This window comes from Coturnix japonica, chromosome 2, assembly GCF_001577835.2.
Source record: "Coturnix japonica isolate 7356 chromosome 2, Coturnix japonica 2.1, whole genome shotgun sequence".
Taxonomy (NCBI): domain Eukaryota; kingdom Metazoa; phylum Chordata; class Aves; order Galliformes; family Phasianidae; genus Coturnix; species Coturnix japonica.
This window is the reverse complement of record NC_029517.1, coordinates 76,640,523-76,655,663: the sequence shown is the minus strand read 5'-3', so window position 1 is coordinate 76,655,663 and position 15,141 is coordinate 76,640,523. Positions and strand designations below refer to the sequence as shown.

The 15,141-nt window shown below is 42.3% G+C and overlaps 2 protein-coding genes across 6 annotated transcripts in view; one reads left to right on the top strand and one right to left on the bottom strand.

Moving 5' to 3' along the window:
- Positions 1 to 662: 662 nt before the first annotated feature.
- Positions 663 to 8,845, bottom strand: MPLKIP (M-phase specific PLK1 interacting protein). Of its 2 annotated transcripts, XM_015854949.2 has the most exons (3): positions 8,330 to 8,845; positions 4,504 to 4,690; positions 663 to 2,636 (listed from the first exon to the last, which is right to left on the bottom strand). In XM_015854949.2, exons 1-3 carry the CDS (start codon positions 8,687 to 8,689, stop codon positions 2,611 to 2,613), a joined length of 573 nt encoding a protein of 190 aa, XP_015710435.1. In that variant the 5' UTR covers positions 8,690 to 8,845; the 3' UTR covers positions 663 to 2,610. The 2 variants fall into 2 exon arrangements, with proteins under 2 accessions (XP_015710435.1, XP_015710436.1); XM_015854950.2 differs by having other exon boundaries at positions 666 to 4,690; positions 8,330 to 8,843.
- Positions 8,846 to 10,067: 1,222 nt separating this feature from the next.
- SUGCT (succinyl-CoA:glutarate-CoA transferase) overlaps positions 10,068 to 15,141 on the top strand; it is a 331,487-nt gene continuing 326,413 nt past the window's right edge. For all 4 annotated transcript variants that reach the window (XM_032442546.1, XM_015854946.2, XM_032442545.1 and 1 more), the window contains exons 1-3: positions 10,068 to 10,376; positions 12,418 to 12,469; positions 12,556 to 12,629. In XM_032442546.1, coding sequence (XP_032298437.1) covers positions 10,247 to 10,376; positions 12,418 to 12,469; positions 12,556 to 12,629 — 256 coding nt within the window. In that variant the 5' untranslated portion in view covers positions 10,068 to 10,246. The remainder of the gene's footprint in view (positions 10,377 to 12,417; positions 12,470 to 12,555; positions 12,630 to 15,141) is intronic.

Genomic DNA, 15,141 nt, shown 5'->3' with positions numbered 1-15,141 from the left:
GTCCTGGCCAGCCTTGAAGCTATTAGTTACAAGTCAGTGCTTCTCCAGAAGAAAAACACAAACAAGCATGGTCTTGTGATCTGTGAAATTGTGCAATTCTTTCAATTTTATCCCTTCTTCTGTCTTACTAAGGAGTGGGATAGTATTATTTTCAGTATTATTAGCATTGGCTTAATTTTTGTTCTGCTGAAAGAGGGAATGGAAAAACTAGATGATCATTGTGGTCCTTTCCAACCCAGGCCATTCTATAATTCTACAAACTACACTACTCATCACATACCTTCAATTTCCTTCCTTTGAATAGAAGAAGTTGAGTCATCTGAAATTACATTACCTATGTCTGCTCGCACACAAACTTCTGGGGGACTGGGACACAGAAATCATTACTTGATTCTTCAGCAATCAGTGGATGCAATCCTCCATTTAACTTCCTAATATAAGCAAGTTGGAAGGAAGGAAAATTTGGGGAAAGGAGAACAAAATATCTACTCTTAAGAATTTAGGAAAATGTAGCTTAAAAACATAAATTGAATTCCATGCATGACAGGCTTGGCGCATATATAAAAAGCACATGTATGATACAGAATTCACAGCAATTGCAAGACACAGTAGCTCACTGCATAGTTTGTAAAGAGCAATGACAGCAATGACAGACCAATGGGTGATAATTTTCAAACTTTAATGTTTGTTAGACGTTGGGTGCATGAGTAAAAGCCTATGATGTCAACAAGACTACTCCTAAGTATAACTCAAAAGCCAAACAGACTACAATAACTTTCCTTTAGGAGGGAGCTAGAGAATAGATACTTGTAGACTATACATAAAACGTATGCTTATTCTGCCAGGTTTCTAATAAACACACATAAATTGAAGAGCATACAAAGATACCCTCAACAGGAAAAAAGCCTGACTGCAGAAGCAGTTACCCATTCTGCTGATCAGAAGCATTTCCTCTGCAATGTGTTTCCAGTTTTTACATTAGAAAAATGGTAAACCTCAGTGTATTAATGCTAGTTGTTTTTTTTTAAAGTTTAATACAAACTTTAAAACCCCATTTAAATTGAAATGTAACATTCTAAATAGCTTGTTTTACAATTTCAGTGTAAAACAGTGCATCTGCGGTGCCAGAGAAAAGTTACTATTCTGGATCATAAAGCTGCAGTGAAAACCCAAACTTGAACCACCTCTGAAGAACTGTTGTACACAAGCTGGGATTCCTCCTCACCTGCTGTGTTACCATGTCACACAGAATTGTACTCGAATTAATTCAGTAGTCTAACTGTCATATGCAGCTCATCATTGAGCACAGCAGCTAGCAAACAGAATTACAGATTTTTTTATTTTTATTTTTTGATAGAGTTAGCAGTGAGTTATGCAATTCCTTTTACTGTGACTGAATGGAAAATAAATCTCGATGGACAAAGAACGCAAACAAAACTGAATGGACAGAATGATTATTAATCCAAACTTCTGAAGAGTTAAATGACTTACCTTAAAGTCTGCTGAAAAAAAGCATAACACCCAAGTTCTTAAGTGTTCTCATTACAGAAGAATACCTTCATCAGCGAGACAGAGAAACTATTCTGTTTCATGGGCTCATGAAGTAAGGATGCATTTCAGATGTTTTGGTTTTTTTCCTTATCATCAAATACTACTTCCAGAACTATACTGGTGCTAAGAAGAGGCTTCATAAACAAATGAGGAAGTGATATATCCTATCTTCATTAGAAACATGTGGGAGAAAGAATGTTTGCCATATGGGAAAAGGGACAAAAATCAGCAAGTTAAGTGCTCTAGTTTCCTGGCTATCATAGAAAAAAAAAACCCGAACAAACAAAACTGAAACAAAATACCGGGCAAAGTTTAGTCTGGCTTTAATATTTATTTTTTTATATTTATGGTTCTAAGCATGTGTTCATGCATTTTACAGCTATCCAACAACATTTTGAAATGTTATTGTAATTTCAGAATTTCTCCTGGAAGACAGAAAGCTGAATCACTTTAAAGTTTCTGGTATGGTGTGACGAGTTTAGTATCCTTATTACATCTAAATTCCTTGCAGATTCTTGACCAAATTATAGGAGTCTTTAGCAGTGTGATGTACTTTTAATTGTTGGGTCATATCCTGAAGTGCACTGGTGCAGCAGCTTAAAAGATGGCACTGTGGAAAGCCTGTACTGATTAAGCAGCGCTTCAAGATTGTTTCCTGACTTCACTTTCTGGAACATTTACCTTCACTGATGTCTGACACCCTGCTCCAGGAGCAAACATTTATTACCAGAGGTGACTGGCTTTGATCCCTTGGTCAACTGGAAAGCCAAAATAAAAAAAAAATGCATCTTTGCAGTGTGCAAGGGCAGCTGATATTTGTTACTGTAAAAAGAGTTCCGTCTCTAACAGTCTCTGTTCTGTCATGAATCCTTTTCCTTTCTCCTTTCTAAACCCAGTTTCTTCTCATGTCTCACTGGGAACACATAATAACTTTGCTCTCTTAAAACATCAGGTACTATCTGATCTAATTCCATGAGATCATCAAACACATTACAAAAAGTAAAGTGCGTTGAATCGCAAAGGAGAAAAGTTACAAAAAAGATGACTCAGTTAATCACTCTATAACCTTGTGAGCTTTACAGAACCTGCAAAGGTAAAAAGAAAGAAAACTTTATATTCTATAATTCAAAATGACATAATTGAATTACTTTAAATTCTGTAGAGTTTGTACAAGTAATCAAATAATTTCAGTTCTGCTGGTATGCGTTACAGATATGAATACTGACAGTTGCAATGGAAATGACAGTTTTGATTCGGGGATGATGATTTAAGAACTTGTGATATCAAGCAGGCATTATGTTCTCAGTTCTCTGAGCAGCCTTTTGGATATAGTACTAGAACAAACAAAAAGTCCAACTGAAGAAAAACAAGCGAAAAACTTTAGGTTACAGTCATAAAAGTTTAAGACTCAGCTAGCATGTTCTAACTAGTCACCCACCCACACACAGTCCCCCCTCCACTTTTAAGTTGTTCCTGAAGGTGGTATTAAGCAAAGATACTCTGTAATGAAACAGACCAAGTAGCACTACAGGACTACTGTAGCTCAGCAAAAAAAAAAAATACTCAGAACAACATAATGCAATTCCCACGCTATTCCACATAACCATGCTTCATGATTACAAAAATATTTTCTAGTTTTCTGTGAAGTAGATAAGCTTAAAAGAAAATAAATATGTTTTGAAGACTGAACTAGTGTTACTTAGTTAACTGAGTTTTCATCTTCCACGTAGCGCCTAGAAGCAATAATCAACAAATAACAATAGGGTCAAACAACACTTTAGATATCCACTGCGCACTTAACACTGCATGTAAAGAGCATGCCTACAGCTGGAACTATTCCTTACTTGCACTAACTTATAATATTCACTAGTGAATTTAAGAATGGATATTCCATACACAGAAACAAAAAAGACAAAAACCTGATTGTTTTCCTCTTCAAGATAAAAATAAACACACTGAAAACAACAATTCTCTAGAAAAAGATGCCAGCTGTAGGTAAAAAATTAAAAAGCCAGAGGAAAACAAAAATAAGATGCTATTAACGTACTAACGTCAACCGTACAACAAAGTTCCATTCATTCTATGCTAATCTAAAGGTAAATCCAGAAAATACATTTTAATTTAATTCTCATATTTTGTGTTGTTTAGCCTAAAATTGCCACAGACTTGGTTATAATCCAGAAACATGTAATCTTCTTTCAAAAGCTTTTTTCTTTTTTTGAGATACAGAAGTAAATATTACAGAATAATGTTTAGGATTCAAGGTCTGGTTCAACAAATTAAACATTTATAAGACAACACATCTGTTTCCTGAGATGGCTAAAGTCATGTTTCAGTTTCACATTGCACTACAATTAACAAAAAATACTATGCACAAAGTCAGATGTTAACTAGAGCATACAAGCACATTTACAAAGTCACCTAATATAACTAGTACTATTTCTGTTAATCAGTACGCCTTAACGAAAGTCCTAAAATAATCTTTATACATTACAAAACAAGGATTTACAAAATGTTTACTTTATTTCCAAGTTACTTCATTCTAAAAATGCTGAAACATAAAAAAATACCATTATTTAAAGGAGTTTACAATAAAAGGCTAACAATCTGGCATGGAAGAGATAAATATATGTTTTGACAGTCACAAATCTCGCTGGTGATTAAAGAACATTTTGTTCTTCAAAGCTGGTAGGCACTTCCACGTAGCCAGAGAGGTAACTCATCCTACCATTTTTTTTTCCCTCCCCATACATAAAAATTTCCAATGCAATTAAAATAATAATAATAATAATAATTAAAAAAAAATGGATAAAAGGTGGATGTGATAAAATATAAGCATTAACCAAGACCTTTACTACTGTTCATTTTGTGTAAATAAAAAGATTTTGTCCCAAAGTTTTCCTGGCAGGATGGAGTTATTTGGCCTTTAAAAGTGTTAACTGAAATACCTCCCTTTTTTACCAGGATATGTTGTTTGCTCACTTCTGTACTGCAGGTTTATGTCTGTGACAGAAACTGGCTCTAGGCCAGCCCATGGGTCCTCAAGCATTGAAGGTCTGTAATAGTTTTCCACATCATTAGACTCTCTTTTCTCTCTGCCATGCGCTGTACCAAATGGAGTAGATGTCCTGGGTGATCCCTTTGGAAGAAAACCATCAAGTAAAGAAACATTTAATAGACTAATTCAAACTAAGTTTCCTTCTAATGCAGTAGAGCTTTGAAGCTTATAATGAATAATCTTCAAACAATAACTATTAGCTTTCACCTGCTGCTTCCACTCAAAAGAAATTGGCTTTATTATATATTAATCAGTTGTGATTTACCAGGATAAAATCTGGTCTTCTTCAAAATGCATTTTCATCATACTAATACATAACTACAGAAAAGCTATTTTTCATAAGCAACTTCAGTTAACAACATATCTAACTCAAAAGCTGCACAACAAAACAGTGAGGAGTCTGAGGAAACATTGATTACGTCCACAAGAGTAGAAGTCGGATATTCAGTACTGAAGATTGAGCATAGCTGTACATAAGGCAAATTGCTACAAATGACCTGAGGAACACTGAGAAACACTTTGCTTTAATCAAATTAGTGTTTGTGAAACTTAAGATGACTTTCTTTTAATATACAAATCTTGATGGAAATTAAACAGGCATTACATGAAAGGAAATTATTTTGTCTGGAGGCTTTTGATATTTTATTTCTTCCAAAGGTCACGGACCCCACAATTGCTTTCAGAAATCTGCTAGGGTCTGCAACTTAAAGAGGGCTAAGATGAAGCAAATTACTGTAATGTTTTTCTCCCAACATCATCTATTGATCCTTTCCTCAAATTCGCTTCCTTAAAAAGCAAAGTTTTGTCTAAAGCTACATTCATTTAAGCTGGTTTGTTTTAACCAAAGTTAAACAAATAATATTACAGATACGCTGTTGTTAGTCTAAAAACATGCCTGTTACATTGTGAATGCCTAAGAACAGGATTCCTTGAGGTTAATGCCAGCTTCTGACTGTAAAAACAAGGATTAGAGGTGGTGGGTTTTTTTGGACTAGAAGTAACTGACTAACTAGTATCCGCTACATAATATAACTATATATAACTATGTAAAGCAATTTCTGGGTAAAATGGAGCAAGGCTGCGATAAAGTGAAGCCCCCTGTGCTTAGACTGAGGGCACTGAAACAGTTTAGTATGGAACCTATTTCTGAAAAAGTACTCTGCCAGGAGCCTGCTTGTGTGGTCCCAATAACCATTTCTATAGAATTTCTAAAGATTGATTATGGTGGATATACAACTAAATATGGGAACATCCATGTGCAATTTGCAGGACATTTGTTTCTAATGTTTCATCACAGTCAATTATTTTATGAAGTATATAATACCAAAAGCATGAGGATAAGGTCAGTATACATCTAAAACACTTTTTAAAGGACAAGAAGTCGAGTCAATATGTGCTAGCAAAAATGGCATTAATATTATTTATGCAAACATGCTAACAGTAAAGCATACACAGTATGCTTTATACAATACACAGTATTCCAAATAAAAAACACATAAACATAATGTCTAATAAAAACCCCATGACACCTACACTGTTTAAATGTGGAGTGTTTTTAGTGTTATGTGTAATCCACAGCTCTCAGAGGAAAGCTGGACTGATCAACATAATTATCTGTAATAAATACAGTGATAGAAGAAACTAATTCAATGGTAAGACTCTTTTGGACAGATTTATAACTCTAAATTTCATTACAATATAATGCAGGCCATAACAATGCTGAAGTTTTTTACATGCTTGACATCTAGCATCACTAGATTGTTATGTATTACTGCATCATACAAAATAAAAAAACTTTCAATAAGCATTAAATTTAAATACATAAACACATTTTCCATTTTTTATTTTCTTTAGGGAAAAAAATCAAGAGGTGATTCCTTACATTAGAGGCCTGTGGAAAAGGAAAACACACAGCCCTACCTGTATAAGTAAAATTCAAGCCAATGATATCTTAAAAATCTAATTTTATTTTGCTGTTGTTAGTGGCAATAACCTTTCCTTGCTGAACTTTCCTTAAGGAAATGGCCAACGTAATCGCAGTACCTTTTTCCAGTTAACAAATTTATGCTAAGAGGTGATATTTGTGAGATTCAACAGACTTGTCATAAAATTTAGAAGCAGGTGCATCCCTGTGGAAAAACAGAAAGCTCAGTAAAACATTCCCCACGTGAAAGTTTTTCTTTAAGTTTTCTGTTCTTTCTGCTCAAAGTGCAAAAGTGAGTGTAGAATACTAGCAACATGGCATCACACAGAACACTGAAGTAGGAACTGTCTTTTGGATTTCAGTATAAGATTTTTAAGGGGTCACTTAATATTTTCATCTCAAAGGTGACATTAACATCAGGAATTTTAGGAGTACGATAGTTAGCTTAACAATAGCATCTGCAGAAGACAAGGGGACAACCCCTCTAAAGAAACGTGATGTTCAGAACATGCAACAAAATCCCTCTACTGAAATCCACTCATGGGCTCGTGGATGGACATTCTTGCACACCTCAAAAAAAAAAAAGAGGACTCATGGTTTTGAGATTTCCTCCCTCCATGACTATCTCTATTTCTTCCCAAGCAAAATAACCCACGTGTACGCATGTAGAAGTACTTGCACACGTTACCTTAGTCCTAGGCAAAGCTGCAGTCAGACAAATGTCTAAGTGTTAAGAAGCACTGCATTCAGGTCAATGCTTTTAAACTACTCACAAGGTCTGCAGAAGAAGAGAAGCGAAAATATGGCACCCTGCGACTGGATTCAAGCTTCTTTATGTCAGGCTTCTTTCTTAACACCAAAGATTGAGACTATGAGACTCTTCCTGCTCACAGAACCTGGTAGAAACACTTCTGACTAGCACTAGCAGCAAAAGGATTTGGAACTGTCACTATGTAATGCAGGCACATTAAGATTTAAGTAGTCTGTATTAAGATTTGACTTCATTTTACACTTCAAAGCATCATCAGGAGCACCTGAAAGTTTTACCATGGTCTGTACAGCATGTGATATTTCTTACACTTTTGAGGGTTCCCTAACACAGACATATCTGGCTTTATACAGGAGAGTGTGGTATCTCAGGATCTGTTATCCCTACCTGTACTACCAGTCACACACCAAGTATGCCACCTTGATTAACAGCGTAACTCACTGAGCCAGTTACTGCTAACTCTTGATAAAACAACCTTCTGTAAATGGAAGCTTTCAGTGCAAGGCAAGGACTCGTAAAAGGCATGTTGTGATCCCAGCAGATGCTCTCCTTTCTGTTTAGGGGAACCTCAGCTTATTTCTCTTTAGCAGATTATGCCTCACTTCTAAGTCTGTCCCAGAGCACTTCTGCATGTGCACAGGGCAGCTCCTGCAATATCAGTCAGCACTGACAAGGAAAACAGTGCTTCATGGCTGTTTTAAGAGGAAAAGACCAAAGGGAAGTAAATACAAGGGACAGAGACGCTTACTGCAGTCTTAGTTGGTATACGATTCTCTCTCCACCCTCCCGTGCCAGAATGTTAGGAGGAAGGAAGCCCTCGTATCCTGGTACTAGGCCTCGGGCAGCCTAGGGGCCCTTTCCCTCACCGGGCTCTCTCCATTTTTCCTAATGACGGAGGGCAGACGTCGCTGAGCGCGGTGTGAGTCCCTTTCCCCGGAGGACGGAGCTGCCGCTCACTCCCAGCCCCGGCCGTGCTCTGCCCGCCGCTCGCTCGCTCGCTCCCTCCCCTCGGCGCCCTGCCCCATACCTGGTAGTGCCTCTGGTAGCCCCCGGGCGAGCGCTTGTGCTGTTGCAGGTGTGGGGCAGCTCCGACCGGGGACCTGCCGCCGCGGGCAGCCGGGTAGCGGGGGCTGGCGCTCTGCGGCCTGCGCGGGGTCTGCCCACCCGGCGACGGGCTCCCGAACCGCCCGCCGCCGCCGCAGCCGGGGTCTCGGGGCGAGAGCCCGCCGCCGTAAGGCCCAGGCCACGGGCCGTAGGGCGGCGTGTGACGCGGACTGCCGTAGCCCCGCGGCGAGGGGGGCACGGGACCGCCGCCGCCGGAGGGAGGGCTCCGGAACCCGCCGCCCGCGTACGGAGGCGTCGGGGGTCGGAAACTCTGCCGGTACATGTCCCGGCCGGCACGATGCAGAACAGGCGGAGAGAAAAAGAAATAAAACCTGCGCAACGCGACACGGACAAGCACACAGCCTCGGCGCCGGATGTTCCTTTTCGCAGTTTCCCCACCCCGTTGCCCGGCGCCAGCGTTCCGGGCTTACAAGGTTCCGGACCGGGAAGGCGAAGCGAGGAACTCACGTAAAGATGCGTTGGACGATGCTTTAACGGAAGGGTGACTTCGAACTGCCGGTAACGCTTTGGTAGCTCAGACAGCGAGACCTACGTATGGTCTCCGAGAATCCAGGACCAAGTGCTCTCTTGAAGGAGAATCCCGTTTTGGGCGAGATAAAGCAGATAAAGAGATACAGCACTCTTGTTCTCAACTGTGAGTCTAAATCCTGAACAGCTCAGTAAAAAGGGATTACAGCACAGTTGATTTTCCCCTGTGTTATTCCTCAGAATGCAAGATCTTTGTGAAGGAAAACGTCTAAGACTGGGGTATTTGCAGTGCTCTTCTTCAAGCAGTCACAAGTGTTATCCTACCACTGAGGTACGGATGTTAACCTCACAGCTCTTTTTTTGTCCATAAATAAATGCTAAATCGCTGTGTGGGTTTTCATGTAACAAGCTCCTCTTTGTCCCAAGCTAAAAACATTCAGTAGTCAGCTCAGGGCAGAATCACTTACAGATTCAGCAAAGTTAACCCTTCCACTTAACTCATCCATAGGCAGCTGAAGGATCAGCTTATGATGCAACTGACATTGCACCCTCAGCACAGGGAAACCGAGCTAAAGGATCCTCCTCCTGCTAGTGAGATAATTTAATGGCACGCAGTACAACTGCCTAACTCATAAGTATGGTAGATTCTTGTGGGGATATTTTAGTTTTATTTAATCTTGGCAGCATCATATGCACCTAGTTGTACACTAAACCAGAAACAAGTGCTTAAGAGCTAGGGTGCCCTAGTAGAGACCAAAAATAAAGTCATCCTGTATAAATCCTGAGCTTTATGTTCCAATTAAGCCACAACTAGAATTACCATTGCAATGTGCATTTCCCTATTTATATAGGCCAACCACCTGTGTCCCACATGGTATGGGAGATAAAACTGGACTTTGTTGCCACTTTTTGGCCCCCTTTTACTAAGAACAGGACCAGAGGGAGCCTGTCTGAACTGCAGCCTGCCTGCATGACAAGCAAGGAACACGACAGCCAGATGCTTCAAGCCATCCATGGGCATCCTGTGAAGCCCAAATCATTCAACAGGGCCATAGCACGCTAGGCTTACACAGCTCCCCTGAATCCTTCAGGAAGATACCTAAGAAAGCAGAGTTACGCAAGACCCAACCGCCCACCCCAGAGAACCACAACGAGACGACAAACCAACGCACCGCCCCAAGTCGGGGCCAATTTAACGCCTCCCTCCCCGAGATCGGGAGGCTGTTGGGAGCCGCGCAGGCGCCGTGCAGGGTAGCGGAGCGCTCTCCTTTTCACGACGTTCGTTGTGTCACTTAGTGGCTGCCGTTCGAGTACCGCTTCGAGTTGTGCTACCCCTTCCCCGCTCACGAGGATGCTGGGCAGCGAGCTGGTGCGGAGGTGCTGCGGCCGCGGGCTGTGGAGGAGCTTGTGTCGTACTGCACTGAGCGCTGCCTCGTCCTCGACTTGCGGAGGGGCGCGGGGTGGCGGTGCTCCTCCGGCAGGTAGCCGCGCCGCGCCCGGCTCAGTCTCTCCCCCTTATCGCGTCTTCTGTCATCGGCCGACCCGCGGTGCGCTACGCGGCTGTGCCGGTGGCGGGTGCGACCTCGCAGCCGGAGCTGGGCTCTGCTCGGCGGCCCTGCCGCGCTGGTACCGGGCGCCGCGGTGCGGGGCTGCCCTGGGTCGCATCGGAGAATGCTACTGGGAACACCTGGGCTTTGATAGTCTTTTAAAAATCATTATTATTTAACCTTTAAGACTTCAAAATTGTAGCTTCAAACAGTTCCCTTCTTTTGTAAAAGAAAAAAAGCTGCATCAGAGTCAGTTTCCATTGGCTTTCACACTTCTCTTTCTTATTAAACAGCAACAAAAAGACCCTGATAACTGCACTGATTGCGTTACTGTTTGAGGGAGCATTGTGTTGTGTTCCCTCAGCAAGTGCACCCCTGGCGTGACAGCAAACCGTGGTTGGGACGGGCTTGGTTGTAATGTGCTGCATGTGAGAGGTTAAAATTGGCTGCCCAGTGAAAGCTGGGATCTGATGTCTGAGGAGTGATGCTCACTCATAACCTTACGATAGGCTTGCCCATGGCTACCCCTGCTTTTGCTTTGGGAACAGCCTGGTGGGTTGAACTGTGGGTCCTGATCAGTATTGAGTGTGAATGAATCTGTTTATTCTCCAGCAGAGCTATCTTATAATGGAGCGTGGCTGTCCTGTTTGGGGTCAGTTCAGATGTGGTGGGAATAGTTTGTGTACAAGCAGAATAAAGGTAGAATTGGGAGAATGGGTTTCAATTTCAGTCACAGTTACTGAAATAATTAAAAGGGAAAAATATAAGAGAAAATGGAAACAGTATAGTATCATAGTCTCGTGCGGGTTGGAAGGGACCTTAGTGATCATCGAGTCCAACCCCTGGGGTTCGAGCCTCTGTGTAGCAGAGCGGCACTTCTACCACTTGTGCCACAGGGGGGGATTCGAACCCAGGGCCTCCAGTGTTGCAAGGCAGCATTCCTACCACTTGCGCCACCGGGGCACACTAGTGGGCACACATAGTAATCTGGTCCCTCTTTGTTAACTCCTAAACTGACAGTAAGGTCACAGTGAAGGAAATGCACACTGTTCCTCAATAAGCATATGCTCGTTTGTTTGCATAAGTATAGCCAACTGGATACATGTGAAGTTGCATGGAGGATCTGTAATGTTTACCTGGCACTGGCACAGGTATTTTTTCAGGAGCTGGAGCTCTAACTTAGTTGTGCGATGTTGAAGAGAAGTGGCAGTTTGAATTTTCCTATAGGGTTTGAAATATGCGATATACATGGGTCTTCCTAGATCAGCCGATTTTCAACATTCTGCCTGATCTGCATATTGCATCAGAAAACCAAACACCGTGAAGCTCAGACCCCTCTGGACTGGAATGATGGCTGTTTCTCAGGCCTGGTCAGGCTGGATGGTGTGGGGAGGGGAAGGAGAAAGGGATGGTGATTTTATCTCGGTTATCTTGCATGCATAGTTGCTATCAAAAATGGAAAGGCAGAACAAGTGTAGTTTTGGTTCACACACTCTGCCTTCAGTTCCATAATCTGTATTTGAAACGTAGAGTCTTTTTGGTATGGTACATGTGCATGGGTCAGACCACTTGGCTGCTGTGGATTCTGTACTTAAAGTTGGTCTGTTATCTGTTAATTTTAGTTTGTAGTTCTGACGTTTGCTGCGCTTTTATCAGATCTTTCATCAGGTTCGTCTTTGAAAGCTGTACGTGTGTTAGTGGTAGGTACGTATTAAATACCTTCAAGTATTCAAGAGTTCTGTAGAATTCTGAGGTGCTTGGAGTAGGTTTTGCAATATTAACCATAAGATTTTGGGATTTTGAGGGGCTTTATTGATATAATATAATCCTCTACATACAGTTTTATTATTTATTATTTAATTATCCCTATTCAGGTAGAGAGGATGATGAGAGTTAAAATCAATCAGAAACATCTTGCAAAAAATAAAAAAATAAAATAATCAAGAGTAACTTACAGTTTTCTGTTTCTTGTCAGGTGCTAGTAATGTAAAGCCACTGGATGGTGTGAAAATTCTTGATTTAACCAGGTTTGTGTTTTGTTTATGATTTGGAACACTGTCTGGGTGCAAATACCGTATGGAAAAAGCTAAGAAAATCTTTCTAAATTTTACAGAGTGCTTGCAGGGCCCTTTGCCACAATGAATTTAGGAGATCTAGGGGCTGAAGTTATCAAAGTGGAAAGACCAGGTAAGGTTCTCCTTTGTTTTACATGTGGGCTTTTTTGCAAATGATTGTTTGTGTATTTGTTTTTGTATTAGGAATTGTCATACTTTATGATTTTCCTCATATTCTTAACAGCAGTTTACATTCTGATAATGTTATGGAATGTTTACTATGTGTAGAGAGTGTTTTTTACAGCTAGCTGAGAAGTGTCGTAAACATGGTGCAGTTAATCAAGCAGCCATGCCACCTGCAAGGACAGTGAGATCAACAGGATGCCCTGGGATGGTGAGAAACTAACCATGGTTTTGTGAACTCGGCAAGGGAGTAACTTTCAGGATGATAACAACAAGCTGCAAAGATACTCGGGGATGGTAATGTAATATTGGGAAGCAATGATGAGCTCCACTTTTTGCAATAGTGTATGAGCTAAATTTATCCGCGTATTATAAAGGTACCGCAGGCCACGGATAAACGAGATAGCTGATCATATGTCAATCGACAGGCTGTGGTCGTCCTGCTTTCTCCCGCCGTGTTATTGCACAAATTGGTGACCTCGACATGGCTCCAGGAGAGGATTGCAGGCGGCGAAGGTGTTCGGACTCTTAAGCAGCAGGGATAGGCATGCGCCATGGAAAGAATAGGTGGAGCGGGTGCTCTACGTGACTTATAGAGGGCCTACGCCGACTACGGGCCGACGACGTCTCTTTAAGGCTTGCACAACGCGTGCTGACAGAATGGTAATGGGAAGCAAGCGGTTATTGAATTATTTCTTGCTTTTTTAAGAAAAGGGTGTCAGGTATTGGTTCTTTGCTTTTGTAAAAGAAAGTGTGTCAGGTTTAAGGGACAGACTTGCAAAAGGAACTCTCCCTGAAGTTGGTTATGCTGTATGGGTATGCTAAAGGGTTTATTTCAGAATCCGCGATTTAGTGTATGATCTTGCTGAGTGGGCGTAAATTTGGAGAATGCAATGTTTTCCAGGGAATATTAGATGGGGATAAAACAGCTAAAAAAATGCGGGAAATGGTGGCGGTATGGTTTATAATATTTTTGCCTACAATGCTGAGGCAGAAAAGGAAGCGGCAAGAACAAGCTAGTGTGTGCCAGGGTAGGAATAAGAATTATAATGGAAATGGTCCAGATTGGCCGTTGCCCTCGCTTTTGTCCACCGGTAAAGTTTGCCGCCTAGGGCCTCCGCGCCTGCGTTGCCGTGTGGCTCGCAGAGCCGAGTGCCTCCGTCTCCGTCTCCCGGTATCAGTCTGTATCAGACGAGCCGCTGCATCGACCAATGGCGCTCAAGCCGCCCCCTCGACCCCCTCTTTTGCAAGTGAGCCGCTCCCTGGGGCACACGAGTGCCCTGGCGGAGTGCCGTTCGCGCGGTGGAGCGCGGGGGGGGCTGTGGGCTGCGCTGCAGCGCGGCTTGTTTAGAGGTGGCGAAGACGGTTGAGATTGAGTCGTAGGAAAGCGGATGCCACGAGGCCGGTGCTGCTGGTGGGTATTCGCCTGAAGGTGCTGCAGGGCGGGACACAGGTGCTACAGTGCGTTTAAGAATTTGGATAGTTTGTTGTCCACACATTGCGGTCTAAGGTACGTCAGTTTGGAGTAAAAAGATGCCCACGCAGACAGACTAACCTGGCATTACATCTGTTGAGTACTCAGGTTTTTGTTGTCATCTGATTGTCGGGCCTAGTAGCTAGGTTGATTTTTTCGCAGCACGAACAATTGCTAAGTTTAATGCTTAGTTGGGAAGGAATGGTGCCAACGATGCGTTGCGACTAGGTAGGTCAGCCGGAGAAATCTTGTATACAATGTCACAGTTTGAAGAACTTTTAGGGTGGGTTCCTTTCATCCGGACGGGAGGCCCAGGCCTTATTAAGGACCAGTTGAAATGTAGAAGGACGTGCAATTACGTGGCCAGGCAGGCTAATGGATAAGATCAGGCAACCAGGTTGGGCTGCCTTCTTAACACTGGGATCCAGCAGGGAAGAAAAGAGGATTTTGTTTGAGCGTTTCATAGATAAGTAGCTGAGGCCATAGAGAAGGCCTGGAGTACCTAGAGTACATGAGGAAATAATGCTAAAACATTGTCACTTCAAAGATTGTAATGTCTACAAGCTCGTGGCATTCTAACGTACTTTGAGGAGTAACTGGGACAATAGAGGAGGCGTTAGACAGATTATCGAGTGTGCCACGGGGGCTCAGGCTTTCATAGTTGAAGGCTATTAAAGAGCTATAGGGGCAGGATTTAAAGGCACAGGCTGAGGCTTCCCAGAATCAGGTGTTTAGCAGCTCTTGCATCCCTTACAAGCGTCTGCGGTAAACCAGCTGCAGGCCCAAGCAACCTCTTTTTAAATGTTTTCCGGTGTGGCGGTTAAGAGGCATTTGCGACGAATGCAAAGCTGTCGGGTGTGGGTGCCAAAACTGCCGTGTCGACACAACCACAACAGAGGGCGGACATTAGACCGTCACCTGAGCGTCGCGGGCAAGGAAACCTCCAGCCCAGGGCCAAGAAAGAACAGCGGCCGCGCTCCGATACAAG

What these genes read in the sequence shown, in the direction of transcription:
- MPLKIP (XM_015854949.2), bottom strand. Translation starts at nt 8,689, where the DNA reads ATGTACCGGCAGAGTTTCCGACCCCCGACGCCTCCGTACGCGGGCGGC. An exon ending in GCTACCAGAGGCACTACCAG is followed by an intron (nt 4,691 to 8,329) that starts GTATGGGGCAGG and finishes TTTCTTCCAAAG; the next exon opens with GGATCACCCAGGACATCTAC. An exon ending in AACATATCCTGGTAAAAAAG is followed by an intron (nt 2,637 to 4,503) that starts GGAGGTATTTCA and finishes TTACCTTTGCAG; the next exon opens with GTTCTGTAAAGCTCACAAGG.